Here is a 14458-nt window from a genome sequence, read left to right on the forward strand (position 1 = left end):
GACTTTGATGCCATGAATTAGTATTACGTATTTCCCTTGCCCTCCATTTTTTTGTTCTCTTTTTGTGATACGCGGTGAATGGTTTCAAGATTTGGTTGTACTTTTCACGCTGTCCATCAACATAGGCAACCCAACCAAGCGTTTTGACCTCGATATCGACACTGGCAGTGACCTTACTTGGATCCAATGTGATGCTCCTTGTACAGTTTACACCACGGCAAAACTTTAATGACCTAATGACTCTGTTCTCACCCTGCACTTGTGTGTCTGCACGGACACGCGTTTGCAGCCCCGTGAGCATCTTTATAAACCCAGCAACAATCTTGACTGTTACAACAGTTACATTGTCTGTTACTCTAGCAGAGAAGAAAAAGCGATGTTAGTTTTCTCCGTCTTACAACTTAAAAAGTTAAATCAGGTCAGTGGGTAACCCTAGTACCCGATAATACAGATATTCGTTATATAGATAATATTCTTGTATGGCAATGCCCCTGATCCATCTCTACTACAAACTGGTTGCATGAATCTTGAGTGACAAGAAAGGCGCAACTCATCTGCTATCGTTTCCAAAGCTATTCCTAGATTAGAGAAGGATGACGGTAAACAATGAGAGACATAGATCAATCTGGTTAATTTTCTCATTCTGTACAAAATACATTACACCTGCTCAGTACCTGCAAGAAGTGCAGATGTTGATTCATCACTACTATTTTCATGACTTGAAGGAAAAAACGGATGTACTCTTCTTTTTGCATTATCTGTTTGAGAAAAATGCTCAACAAGGTTTCCGGTATGAATTAATTTATAATTAGTTCAAACCGATCATATCTACACCAAAAGGTTTCCGGTACTTTTGTTTTCGTTTCATGAACTGAACCATATAAATAAAACTAACCTGAAATATCAAGCGATTAAGTATGACGATGGAGGAGAGCATGCTAAATTACACGATTTGCACACTGCATATTACAAAGATTTTAGTCAGCTAAAAATGAAAAGAAGACCAGGATCAACATCAAACTAATTTGATGCAATAACGGGGCATGATAACAGCAACCGAGGAAAAGAGAGACTATACGAGAATAGTTGAAAAGATTTCTGGTGTAAATGAAAAGAGAAGAAACAAATGGTAGATCAACATAACGCAAAATCACGTCAGAAAAAAGCAACCAGATAATCACCTTCGCATGGCAAATCTTTGTTATAGCCTCAACATGAAGGTTCTGCAGTTCTTCAAGAGTAGTGACATCAAGACCAGCAACATCTTCACCCTGAAATTTAATAAATCTTTCTCAACTCTTTTGATCTATTTTGATGACTTTATGAGGTAAAACAGAGTATGTTTAGGGTGAAGCTTTTATTCCTACAAACAGTTCTAAATATGAAAACTTCCGTTCAGTCACACTTTTTGAAACCACAGGGGACGCATCACAAAAAAACCACGGGATTATCCATGGAACTGGGGTAAACCACAGATGACTATCTGTACTTTCCCTAAAGATAAATCAATAAAGCATATACCTTAAGTCTAGAGATATAGCATTCTAACTCTTTGCATCTTCTCCTTTCTTTCTGATAGCTGGTTCTTAAATCTTCCAATGTACCCATCTCATTTAGGTTTTCAGGGATTCCATCGTCTTTGAAAATAACTTCTGAATGACCATTACTTGGAAGAAACCCATTTTTTACTCTTGTACGTGAACTTTCAGATAGATGAACCCCGTCGAGTGACACATCCTCGGAATTAATGCCAGACTTTCTCAATTGTGCAACCAGCATCCACATGTTTGCCAGCTCATTTTCTAAATCAACTTCACGTTGTTTTACTTTATCTAACATTCTTCGCAAATCATCTTCTGTCTGATCTCTCTCAGATAATTCTTTCTCCAGAGAAGCTTCTCTTTGGCATCTTGCACTAAGTTCCCTCTGCAGCTCCTCAACCAAAACTACATCCTCTGGCCTTTTATGGCCTCGAGGACCATTTAAGCCATTTTTCTTGAAATCATATGAAGTAGACCTCTGACAATTTGATCGGCACTGAACCTCCTTTGCAGCAGCAAGGTCACCAGTCAGCTTTGCATTTTCATAAGAAAGTTTGGTTACTTCTTGAGCCAAGTTTCTAAGCTCAACTGCTGCAGCTGCGGCCAGCTCTTTGGCATATGAAGCTTCTTCTGAAAGTTTCATATTCTGAACTTCAAGCCCCTCCTTTTCCTCGGACAGTCTCACCTTATCTTGCTTTAAGTCCTCTATTTCAGAAGTCTGAGAAAATAAATTAAAAAAGCACTGGTGACAACATATCCCCGTCAAGTAAAACTAAAAATATCATAAGGACAAAGGGTCTATATTGGGTTTCTTAGTTCTGAAGATGCAAGGAAAGAATAGGAATAACCTGTACATGGATTTGGGAATTCAGATATGCATCTTTGTTGCAGTTTTTGGAGTCATCGAGCGAAAAGATTCTGTTTAAGCTCATCACACTGGTTGGTGTATTTTCATCAGCACAAGTTTCTTGACACAGACCAAACCTATCCCTTTTTTCATTGTTCTTTTGCACTAGCTCTTTGGGATATGTTTCGAGTCTGGTAGCCTCACTATCAGCAATTTGTTGTGAACTGAGCTGTTGTCTTAGCAGAAGAATCGTTTCTTGCATTTCTGCATTCTCAGAAATCTGCAAAAAGCAACAATATGATGATAAAAATTCAAAAGTTAAAGACAGAAATGCAAGTACATGAAAAGGAATTTTGAACATCTTTATAATTTACCTTAATCTGTAGTTGTTCCTGAAGTATCCTATTGTCAGCTGACTTAATCTTGAATGATCGGCCGAAGACAGAGAGATAATTTAGTATGATGTCTTTAGCATTCTAAATTGAAAAAAAATCATCTTTATTATGAAAGATTCAAGAATAACAAACCTCAAGTTCAAAAGTTTTCTCATTTAGCTGTGTAGTAAGCTTGGACAGAGCCTACATGAGGATGTAACAAACTCATCAGAAAACATGTACATGCAGGATTTACATACTGGAAAAACCAGCAATGCTTTATTAAGCATATGGTTAAGAAACCGAATAAATGAAAGCCAACACAACCAAAATATGAACATAACAGCCACAAACTCATCCCGTATTATATATAGAAGGATCATACGAGATGGAGTTTTACTTTTTCAACCAACAATAAAGTGGGACATTATAATAATAGTCTACTAGGCTAAGGTTCTTGAACACACTTTCCTTTTGGGTAAAATCAGGACATGTTTTATTTTCTCGATTAGCTCCCTTACATAATTAATTGATCTTGTTATATATGATCCCTCAATCGATGATTTGTGCTCCTTTTTTTGTTATACTAGATTTATTCAATCCCGTGAAACTAAAAAAAAACAGACCAAAGGATTTATGATTACATGGGGCATGTAACAAGGGACCTTCTCTGCTGAAATGGTTTTAGAAAGTTTAACTATACTAACAATCACTCAGAGTAGAATATGAAATAGGAAATAACAATGCCCCTTTTGTATTTACAAATTTGTATACCATGAGATATTGTTATCGGATTATCTGTCAGTCAGTCCAAAACATTTCATACAGTAAAATCATCATCTAACTGCTCTTAAAATCCATCAGCCTAGAAGACGCATAGTTTACCTGAGACATTTCAATGTTATTTGACATTTGTGGAGACCTCTCGAGTGATCCAATCATGCGTTGCTCGAGAACACATATCTGAAGCTTCTTTTCACTAATTTCCTCCTTCAACTTTTGCATTTGTTCCTATTTTAACAAATATTACCAAAAAAAAAAAAAAAAAAAAAAAAAAAAAAAAAAACTTAGACAAGAATACCAATCAGATTTAGACTTTTGTTCTTTAAGATGAATCTAAAGAGATGCCTCACCTTAAGCTGTGAATCTTCAGGGTTTGTAGCCGCTTGCTCTGAAAGTCTTTTGAGAGAACTTGTACACAATGCCACCTCCCCAGCTAACATTTTCACTTGCTCACGAAGAAGTTCGATTTGATCTGTAATTGTGGACCCAGTCTGTGGAAGGATAGTTATAGTATATATGTTAACATGATCAATTCATGCTACAATAAGAAATACCTGCTGATGCTACTTCCTACAAATAAATAACAACCAACTGCATGCACACACACTCAACCACTCCAAAATTCTCTCTATTATATATGCATGTATTCACTTGGAACAGATTTTATCAATGTAAAGCAAACACCACTCACCGGAGGCAAACGGCAACCTGCACCAAACAAATCACCTGCTTGGGTTCTTTCCGGACATGGGTTAATAATGGTATAATCATCTCCCTTTCTACTAACAGAATTTCTTTTTCCATCCTTCACATCACTAAATTTGACTCTATTTTGAGAAGATATTGAACAAGCTGCTGGTGACCCACTTGTAGAGCTCTCACTATCGCCGCTCGATGATAATCCAACAAAATTCTCAGGTTTCTGTTGAGAAATTGAGCTTTGTCTAGGTGAGTTCAATCAGTAGAATACTAATGAATGATACAAATGAAATCTGGATTTTCTTTTGCATAAATAAAATGAAAAAACAAATCTTAATAGTGCATATTAACAAAAAATATAAAGATAGATAACTATATACAGATGATGGCTCAATTAAAGCCGACAAAACAAAGTGTAGATTGAAAGCAAGCATTGACTTAGGAAGGAGAGGACTGTCATCTCATCAACTACATCCTATGTTTTCTCCTCTAACAAACAACCTAAATATATGAAGTCCATAATCAAAACAGGCGTTAAAGGAGAAAACGGGAACTTACTTTCAATTTAAACCATCCTAGCATTCCACGCTTTTTGTTTCTTTTGTAATCTTTGACCAACTCATCTAGATTAGTGATCTCATCTCTTCCTTCCACTGAAATCTCAGACGCATAACTTCCAGCATCATCATCAACAAGGTATTCCCGTTTCTTGTCAGGCAGATATGCAAGCTGCATAAAAAGGAGTTTGTTGGTAAATCTAATAAGATATGGCCAATAATTTACAGTTTCTAGTGTGACAAGGTCAAATCATTAAAAAAATTATCAAAAGTCAAAATACAAATTCAAAGAATCTGCAATCCACCTTCACTGCTGAAAATCCTAAATCACCCACCTCATCTTCCCCAAAAGAATGTCTCCGTCTATGGCTAGGTCGTTCAGATATGCTTGGCGGGATAGTATTTTTCGTGGAAACTAAGATTAGTTTAGTCAGTCGTTGTATCCTTCCCATTAAAGCTGCCTTGGCTTCTTCTTCCTCTTCCAATCTTGACCGCAACTTTACCTGACCAGCTTCCAGCTTTAACATGATGAAACAATATGTATTAGAAGCAAACAACAAACGACTAAATCCTGGATAAAAGTTAGCTGTTTATATGTCTACACAGCAAAGAATCCCATTTTCAACGGGAGACAATAACTGGCATTAGGGACTTCATACATTCTGTAGCTTACACCTCAGGGAATTGTAACATTGCACTCGAGTCTAGATTACCATACTGTTCTAAGGCAAAAGAATAAAGTTATCATATTGGTCTAGCCCTCCGTTTATATATATGGTTCTTCTGTCCTAAGGACCTCAAATATGGTCCCATTTTTCAGCAGATCGACCAAATATGGGTGGATGAAATGCAAAACAGATTAGATGCATCTCAATGCATACCGTGCATCCATCTCTTATCTAACGACTAGGAGACAGAAATATAACTTCATTCAAATTAAGGACCTTAGGACAAAACTTTTATTGATTACTACCTAAAGAACAAATATAAACCAAAATATGCTAGTTTTGTTAGTTCACACAATGTAGCAGCACCAACCTGAAGCTTCAAATTAACCAGGTCTTCCTGAATAGTTGGAGTCATATTTGGATTCTCCGTCATGCCACGTCTTAATTGCTGAAGTTCTTGCTTTAAACTGGAAATTTCTTTCTGATACTTCTTTATAAGAGACTTTTCATCCACAATCTAAAAGAAAAAGTCAAGAACGAAGAAATTGTAAGCTGGGACTACAAATACTCAATATTTCTATTAGTGCCACTCTACATAAAAGTAACTCTGAGATTCACCTTATTTTGGGAAGCCTTGAGTTCCACATGCTTGCTCCGGTGTGCAAACTTCAGTGTGTTGTGTGTCTCCTCACTATTGCTTGATGCAGGAGTCACGGTGCAAATAAGCTGAACTCACCATAACAAGAACATCCTCCAGAATCATTAATCACATCACTATAAACAAAAAAGATACCTTACGTGACAATTAATTGGATAGTTGTAAAGACAAAATATGATCACACGGACACTAGACGATCCAGAAGTATTGCATTGAACTTACAGATACACGTCCATGACCACTTAGGGATGACTGCAATAAACGGGTGAGTTTTGAATCTCGATATGGAACATGAGTTGCCTTTCCATCTGTCAATTTAGAAATCACCTGCAACAAGAGACAATTTTTAGATTAATTGCTTGCCTGCAACAAGAGACAGTTATTAGATTAATATCAGTGCAAATATAGGCACATGAAGAATCTGAAGCTCTACATCTGATAGCATTTTATTACAGAGTCCACCAGTTCTCCAACATCACGCCATGATAAGTAATTGAAGAACCACGGCATAGTTATTTTTTTTTCTTCATATTTTGAGATTTTTATGCACAATTATACCGATAAGTGATAAACATGAGAAATGTGCAAACCAAAACATGCTATAATTCTAGAGCATATTTATTGCAGTACCAATAATGTTGGGAAGAAGAAAAGACATTGCATGAAACAGTAAGGGGTTAAATTTGTTAATAAGTTGAATTCTGGGAATTATTTTTACTTTAAACACTACAACCCCAATCAAAGAAGACCTAAGATAAGAATTATCTTACAGTGCCAAGCGTAAGTAAGCTTTTATTGATGTATGAGCCCTCCCTTCTTCGCAATCCAGTTGTTTCAGTTTTAGAACTCTCAGATCCTGCAAGATCAATTAAGTGCTGCCAAAAAAAAATTGAATTGTGTAGGGCTCAGCATCAGATTGTAACAAAATATTTTAATTTATATCTAAATCCACCAGATTGTAGGGCCAGATTGACGAAACTATGGTGAGCAACTTTAAATTTCAAAGATGAGAAGACATTACCAACTGGGACAAGGTGACATCTTCTTTATCATGATTTTCACCACGTGGACTGCTTTCAATAGTCTGATGAATTGTTATATATTAGCAAAGTGGAACAAAAAGTAATACAATCAATACAAGAGGGAGGAACCACTTCATGAAGGTCTAATAAGTTTAGTTGCCATCAATTTTACTTGACAAAGAAAATGCTAACATATGAACAACTTACTACAATATCTCTAAATTAGTCAGCGGATGGTTATTCACTTGTTTTTTAAAGGGTGTTTACATTTAAAAGAACTTTCTTTCCCCAATCAGTGGTTTTGAGTAAATTAGAAACTTATAAAAGACTAATCTGAAAGGGTAACCTAACAGAATCTTGCTTTGTATAACATTATAGACATCTTTATCACATAGTAATTAAAGATAGTTACCAATGTGAATATAGTGTGGCTGCGACTGCTAAGCAGATTGAAATTATTAGAACCAACATGCCTATGCTCTGCAATAAAAGAAGAAGAATGTTAAAGGTGCTCAGCAGTAGAAACAGTGGCTGGAAAAGATACAGAGTATATGCAGATAGGGAAGAAAACAACCAACAAGGTGGAACAATGGAAAAGGAAATATAGTGCTCATGAATGCATATGAAATCGTAGTATTTGAGACCGACACGAGTACCAAGCAGAAACAACAAAGCTTCTGCCTGGATCATGTAGACAAACGAACTCATGTTAATACCTTCTCCTGTTGCTATCAAGGAAAGAGCATGAGCAGGAGATAATACAACTTCCTCTTTGATTGCTTCAACATAAGTTCCCTGCCCAATAAAATTGTTCCAAATGATAAGGTTAATGACTTACAAAAATGAAATGCACAAGTTGAAGGTACAAATTAAGTGAAATAAAGTAGAACCAGATCTGAAGGGTTTAGGATATAAGATTTATAATTTAGGTTTTACTTTTGAGTAAATGTCAAAGGAATCAAAGATGTAAAGACAATTTCATAAAAGAAAAATGAATGCCAAAATAACTACTAGTTTGAGATGACAAATTCTATCACACATATGAGAGAAGGGGAAGAGATGAAGCTGAGCATGGTAGAACTGCAGCCTGAGGTAATAATTAATGAATAAGAGTGACACCTAAAGGGTGGCCCAGTTCACACTCACACCAATGCATGGTCTAGGGAGGGCAAGGCATGTGTTACCATACACATGTATCCAGTGAGATTTCTTTCGGGACTCAACCCCCATTTGCTAGGTGGATCGTGGCAAGCCATACCATTGTATATGAACTAGATGCTTTCTAGGACCTGAAACTTTCTCATTAACATAGTTTAAAACACATCTCTATCCAAAGCCCACATTCTAACTGATTTCTAGAGTTTGATTATGTAGGTAAAAAGCCAACAGGTGGCCAAACACCCTACTCAAGCCAACTCCATGTGCATAGACATATAGTTTTCCTGTAATATACTCATTTCATTTTGCTCTTAGTCATACAGATAATCTAGTCAAAGCATTCAAAATTCCAGTATGTAGGTTTATAGAAAGAAAAAAAACATGCAAGAAACTTGAGGAGAAATATTAACAGTCATCTCTGAGCAAAAAATACAAAGAGTCTTAAGTCCTTTGTGAACATAAGCACCTGAGCATCCTCTCTTATTCGTAGGTTCTGTCCTGTTGGATCAAGTAAGTCATTTATGACCTGGAAAAATAAAAGGACCATAAAAAGTAAGTTGGTAATAATACAAAGAGAAAGCTGCACTCCTAAGGTCCTTATTTTGAGGACCTGTGAGGTCCTCTTTTACATGAGCCCTCAGATTAATATTACGGTAGATTAAGCCATCAACTTAAACAATTCTTGTTACAAGGAAATAAATACAAATTGATAAAACAAAAAAAGAAGCGAAGAAGGTTTCACGTCATGTCAAATCCCTTCCATCTGCAAAACCTAGTCTCCTCATCAAATTTCATCTAATATTTTATCAATAATATTCAAACCCAGTTACTTACAAAGCACCAAAAAATTTGAGATTGTGTGGTTTTGAAAAATGGGATTCCCTTCTTCTTGAACTTGTGAACTCTTTTCTCATATCAAAGCTTCCCAAGACGGTGAAAAAATTGAAACAAGTCCCTCTCCCTTTTACATACGCGAAAATGAAAAAACCAAAAACTCAGGAGGTGAGAAGGGTAGTGAGCAATCGAAAGAGAGAGAGATGGAGAGAGGAAGGGGATGTGGAGGAGAGAGATGGTAGGGGAAGAAGACAGAAGGTTTCACGCAAGAAATTTTTTTTAAACATAATCACTTCACATAATTATTGTGTTTCGGTGTAACAGGGATAATTTAAGTTAGCTTAATCTACCATAAGATTAATCTGAGGGCTTATATGAAAAAGGAGCTCACAGGTCCTCAAAATGAGGACTGTAGGAGAGTACTTCTGATAACAAAGACATGACAAATTGGCTCATGTTTTTGACATTTTGACAAAAAGAAATTTCTTTTTTTATATTTTACATTTTGTTAGTTCAGTAAAATGAAGACTCCACAGGATCTAGCAAACAGAATCATCTACTAAGTTAGTGATATTTGTTATGTAAAAGTGGTCAATCACATTTACCACAAGGACACAAAAGGAAGAGACGAGTATGTGTGCCTAAGATATTAAATGTTGAAACCTCAATGAGTAATAACTTTAATTAGAAAATATAAAAACTATAAATCTGAGGAACATAGTATAGGACTTTGGATGAAAAAAAAATTATGGCTTAGATCCTTTTTTCTTTTTATATTTTATTTTCATATTCCTTTTGTCTTCAGGGGAATCCAAATTTCAGTTAAATCATCATCTACCAACAAAATTCCATAAAAATAAGGTAACCCAAGTGCCAAATCATTTCCAGTTTTCCTTATTATTCATAAGAGAACTTTTTTTTATCATCACTACCACAGAAACTCTCTCATCAATGCCGTGAGTCCATGTGCACTTTCATGCTCATTTTTTATAATATTACCAAACAGTGATTGAAGCCTCTGATCTATCCAATGCTTGGCTACTCCTCTCTTCCAACTTACATGCCCAAGTAAGAAAAGAACTATTTAATAATCTCATCAACCTTCCATTTGTCCTCATTTCCTAAATTCAAGTTTGCAAAACCAAAGCAAGCTCAATACTAGATTCTTGTGATCACAAGAAGTTTTCAGTGAAATTCTCAAATATCTAAAAGTTTCTAACTTAATGAAGGGGCATCCTGGACTCATTACATCAGATCCTTTTGCAAGCATTACTCTTTGGTTATTGAATCATTCTTGGTTCTGAGTCTTCAGACACCACATGATATTTTAATATAGTTGACTGAACGGTATCTGGTATCCCACTATCATAGCAAAAAGCTCATTACCTCTTGTCCAAAGTTATGTAATGTAACTAGCTCCCTAACCAGGACAATTTTCAGTGGGGTGAAACAAAGTGGGACACGCCCAGCAAAGTAAAGTATAAATTCCCAGGTCATAACAGTTTTTTGCATGCATACCATTATTACCTAACAAAAAGCCACTTCAAAATAATACATACAACAATGACCAGACTCCAATTGAAAGCTTTGCACAACGCAACTAGAAAAGACTGACCTCATTGTATATTTCCAGATATGAAACACGAAGAAGAAACTCCCGCCCAGGTGTCTGATACATGATTAAAGTTATCTAAACTCATAATACAATACATAAATTAAAGAAAATAAGATTACCAGCTAATTAGAAACATGTCCTTTACCTCCTGTATAATTCCAAAAACATCCTTCACTGCCAGTGGAATAATTCCTGGTGACTTTTGCTCCCCCTGGAATACAAAATGTAACTACAAATTTGTACTTTGTATAATTTGCAAACATTGAAATATTGAAACGCACACGATATATGTCACAAAAAGTTCCACAATGAGAAAGAAAACTGCAGGAAGAATAAGAAGACGTCTCAAGTTTCTTTCAAAGGAATTCCCCTTCGCCGGGGTGAAATAAAGGAAAATGCAACTACGAAGGCTGCTTATGACATGGGCCCTGTTTCAATTGCATCAATGCATTAATCTCAGCAAGAGATTGCCAATACAAAATCTGCGTACAGTTGGTAGTCATGAAGTGCAAAATATACGGGTGAAAATACTGGCCTAGAAATGATAATGTCAGACTTCAGATAGACAATCTAGACCACCTCTACTTACATGCATTGTATGTGTTTTCCCACTACTAGTAACCCCATATGCAAACACAGTACCTGCATAAAAACAGAGCATCTTTAGCCAACATAAGCAAACACAGTACCTATGGCACCACACGCATATATCTTCAAATATATACATATAACCGAATTATAGGAACGAGACAGTTAGTCTATGACTGGTAGCTATTTGGTTTTGGAAGTTCTAGTTGAGATATCAAAAAACAAAATGACAGCGAAAAAATGAAAAGTACCAATTGTTATTACTTAAAACCAAACTCAGTGAACTATTTACCATTAATCCCTTGCATAACACCACTAACAACGTGTTGTGCGGCGACATCATAGACATGGCGTGTCGTCGTTGCTGGACCAAAAACCTTATCTGCAGCACCAGTACCGCATATGAGCAATTACAAAACACCATAAAATTCGCATTACTTCAAGATAGCCAAGCAAATAGATAAAGCAGTGCGTAACTTCAAAATGCAGCTTATGAGTAGCAAATACTCGTGTCTATAACTATAATAACTAAATATAACTGAATCAACGGCATGAAGTAAATAAGCAGCAAAAGAAAATAATAATAAAAGAAATTCAAAAGCAAAATTAATGTAAAAAATTAAGAAAACTAACCGAAACCGTAAACAATGCAGGAATTGGACTCGTTCCTGACTGTATAATCGCCATCAGCATACCACGCTATTTCGTCCCCTTTGTTAATCTCCCGAGCACTGCACAAATCGAAAGTCAAAATTGGTAAAAATGCACAATTCAACAAAAAAGATCAAAACTTGTTTGTCAAAAACGTGAAAAGAAAGCACCATGGCTGTAGGTGACGGCCCAATCGGAGAAAGAAGAGTACCTGAGGGGACGAAAGCGGACAGTGACGGTGACATTCTCCTTGGACTTGGAGACATCGGGCGGGGACGGCAGGGACGGCGGGTTTGGGCTGGCAGAGGAGGAGGCCGGAGACAGAGAGGGCTTGGAAGTGGGGTGCCGAGAAGACGTCGTGGAGGAAGAAGGGGTGGCAGGGCGAGGCGAGGGCGTAGGAGGCTTGGTGGGTCCGGAGGACTTCCGGGAGCGAAAAGGCGAAATGGAGGACCTTTGAGACCTTGAGCTGGAGGTGGTGCCGGAGAACATTGCTGGGTGCAGAGAGAGAAAGAGGAGAGGCCGTCAGAGTCCGGCGGGCGGTGCTGGGTGAGAGAAGGCCGGCCGGCGGCTACTGCTGGGTGCACCGGGCAAGGCAGCTGGGTTTTGGGTGTGAAGAGAATCGTCCTCCCTCCAAAAACAAGGACTTTTGGTGGTTTTTGAATTGAAAATTGTCTTTTGTCTGCGCTTGTTGGTTGTGGCTTTCGATGACTCTGGAAATGTCATAATTGCCCCTCAGATGATTCCTCTGTTTTAATTTTTTTATTGTTTTTTATTGGAAGAATATGTAGATTTCGGTCAAGTTTTGTGTTTGGCGTTTGGTATGATTACCAATTGACCTTTTCAACATTTTTTTATACCGCTTTAAAAATGTATGGAAAATTCAGAACAATAACTAAATTTTAGACCCGATATAGATTTATAATCATTTTTTTTAAATTATGATAATGAAAATCAAAAACAAAAATTTCTAAACAAATGATATTATGTACATTAGAGAGAGAAAGTGGGCTTAACCTCATAATAGGCTAGCAATAATGTGGTCCAAACTCATTTTTGGCAATAATCGAACATAAAATCTCTTACTTACAAGTGAAAAATAATATCACTCGACTGTAGTACTAAATGGCATAATTATCAAAAGTTGATCTAAAAGACTATACACTTCCTCATTTTCTTTGCTCGTACACGTTGTTTCTATGCCTGCAATTTACTGATTCTATATAAAATTGAACCACATATAGAATTGGACCCTAATTTTGCAATTTTATGATTCCATTTAGTTTACGATGCATAGCTCCTCCGTTCAAGTTGAGTGAGAGAAAGACATCATATTTTGTACAAAATATTTCTATTGAGCAGTGTTTTAAAAAACTCGTATCAGGGCGCGCCTATGCAGCTAGATTTTAGCCTTTGTTTTGTGGGAGGTAGGGGTAGGGCGGTGATAGGATGCACCTAGGCGTTCAACTTGGGTCTTTTTTTCCTTCAAAATTCATGTCTGCTTCTAAAATGCAGGAGACTGATCTAGTTTAAACGAAGAAGAAAGAAAGAGTTTCTCTCTCCAAATCCTACATGACAAAGTCTAACTTTAGCTATTTTCTATTTTTTTATATTTAATTGTTGCTCATTTAAATTCCGCCACCTAACATTTTGATTGGCAAAGTTTCATTTCTCTTCAAATTCCCCATAACTGCTCCACTGAGCCTTTATTTTCCTTCAAATTTCATATAACAATTGCTTTACTCAGCCATTATTTCATTTTAAATCCCCCATAATTTATCCACTCAACCTTTATTTCCTTTTGAAGTTCCCAATAATTGTGATGTTCATCCTTTATTTTCCTTGAAATTCTCTACAATTGTGACCACTCACCCTTATCTCTCTTAAAGTTATCTATAATTGTTTACAATAAAAGAAATAATTACAACTAGACTTAGTAATGAAGAGATAATATTATCTTTGATTTTTCTTTTTGAGAATAATTATCTTTGATTTAGTTATAATTATCTTTGTTTTACAAAGTATTATATTTTATAAATATATATATATATATATATATATTAAAATTTTAAGTACCGTGAGCTTTCGCCTCATCTGTAGATGAGGCTATCTATAGGACGCATTCGCCTTTTAATACTTTGCTATTGAGTTGCCTTCATCTAACTGGAGCTAATTCGATAGAGTAAACATGGAATCTCTCTAGATGGAGGATTTCTTGTCTATAGGGCGAGTTAAGAAGTTGAGTTCGAGTATCTCCTTGGGAGCCTCAAGTGGCTCGACGAGGCCAACCAGCTTCGCAACAAGGACGACTTTCTCCCAGATGTGCCCCATGTCCACTGTGCTCGTCCATATCACTTTTGGTAAAACCTTTCTTTCTTCGGCACTTTCTTGGCTAACATTTCTCTCTCACGCTTAAGAGCCTCCATGTTGTTTTCGATTACAAATTAAAAAAAAGGGGGAGATCTC

At 36.5% G+C, this 14458-nt stretch overlaps 1 protein-coding gene across 5 annotated transcripts; it reads right to left on the bottom strand.

Annotated features, from left to right (window-relative positions):
- Positions 1 to 282: 282 nt before the first annotated feature.
- On the bottom strand, positions 283 to 12658 carry LOC137717990 (P-loop containing nucleoside triphosphate hydrolases superfamily protein). 5 transcript variants are annotated; one of them, XR_015964975.1, is made up of 27 exons: positions 12207 to 12658; positions 11978 to 12075; positions 11637 to 11726; positions 11346 to 11398; positions 10902 to 10967; positions 10757 to 10810; positions 8774 to 8833; positions 7866 to 7944; positions 7562 to 7629; positions 7149 to 7211; positions 6898 to 7002; positions 6350 to 6454; positions 6088 to 6195; positions 5840 to 5986; positions 5137 to 5319; positions 4803 to 4973; positions 4237 to 4467; positions 3896 to 4036; positions 3648 to 3773; positions 2916 to 2966; positions 2763 to 2810; positions 2390 to 2668; positions 1522 to 2259; positions 1182 to 1271; positions 896 to 959; positions 675 to 758; positions 283 to 578 (listed from the first exon to the last, which is right to left on the bottom strand). XR_015964975.1 is itself a non-coding variant. In XM_088698120.1 (26 exons), the coding sequence occupies exons 1-25, from the start codon at positions 12482 to 12484 to the stop codon at positions 939 to 941; spliced, it is 3453 nt and encodes a 1150-aa protein (XP_088554246.1). In that variant the 5' UTR covers positions 12485 to 12658; the 3' UTR covers positions 283 to 356; positions 896 to 938. The 5 variants fall into 5 exon arrangements, 4 of the variants coding, with proteins under 4 accessions (XP_088554246.1, XP_088554244.1, XP_068313620.2 ...); XM_088698120.1 differs by lacking the exon at positions 675 to 758 and having other exon boundaries at positions 283 to 356; XM_088698118.1 differs by lacking the exon at positions 675 to 758.
- Between the last annotated feature and the right edge of the window lie 1800 nt (positions 12659 to 14458).

The sequence above is a fragment of the Pyrus communis genome, chromosome 8 (assembly GCF_041283825.1).
Source record: "Pyrus communis isolate YQ-2024b chromosome 8, ASM4128382v1, whole genome shotgun sequence".
Lineage (NCBI taxonomy): Eukaryota > Viridiplantae > Streptophyta > Magnoliopsida > Rosales > Rosaceae > Pyrus > Pyrus communis.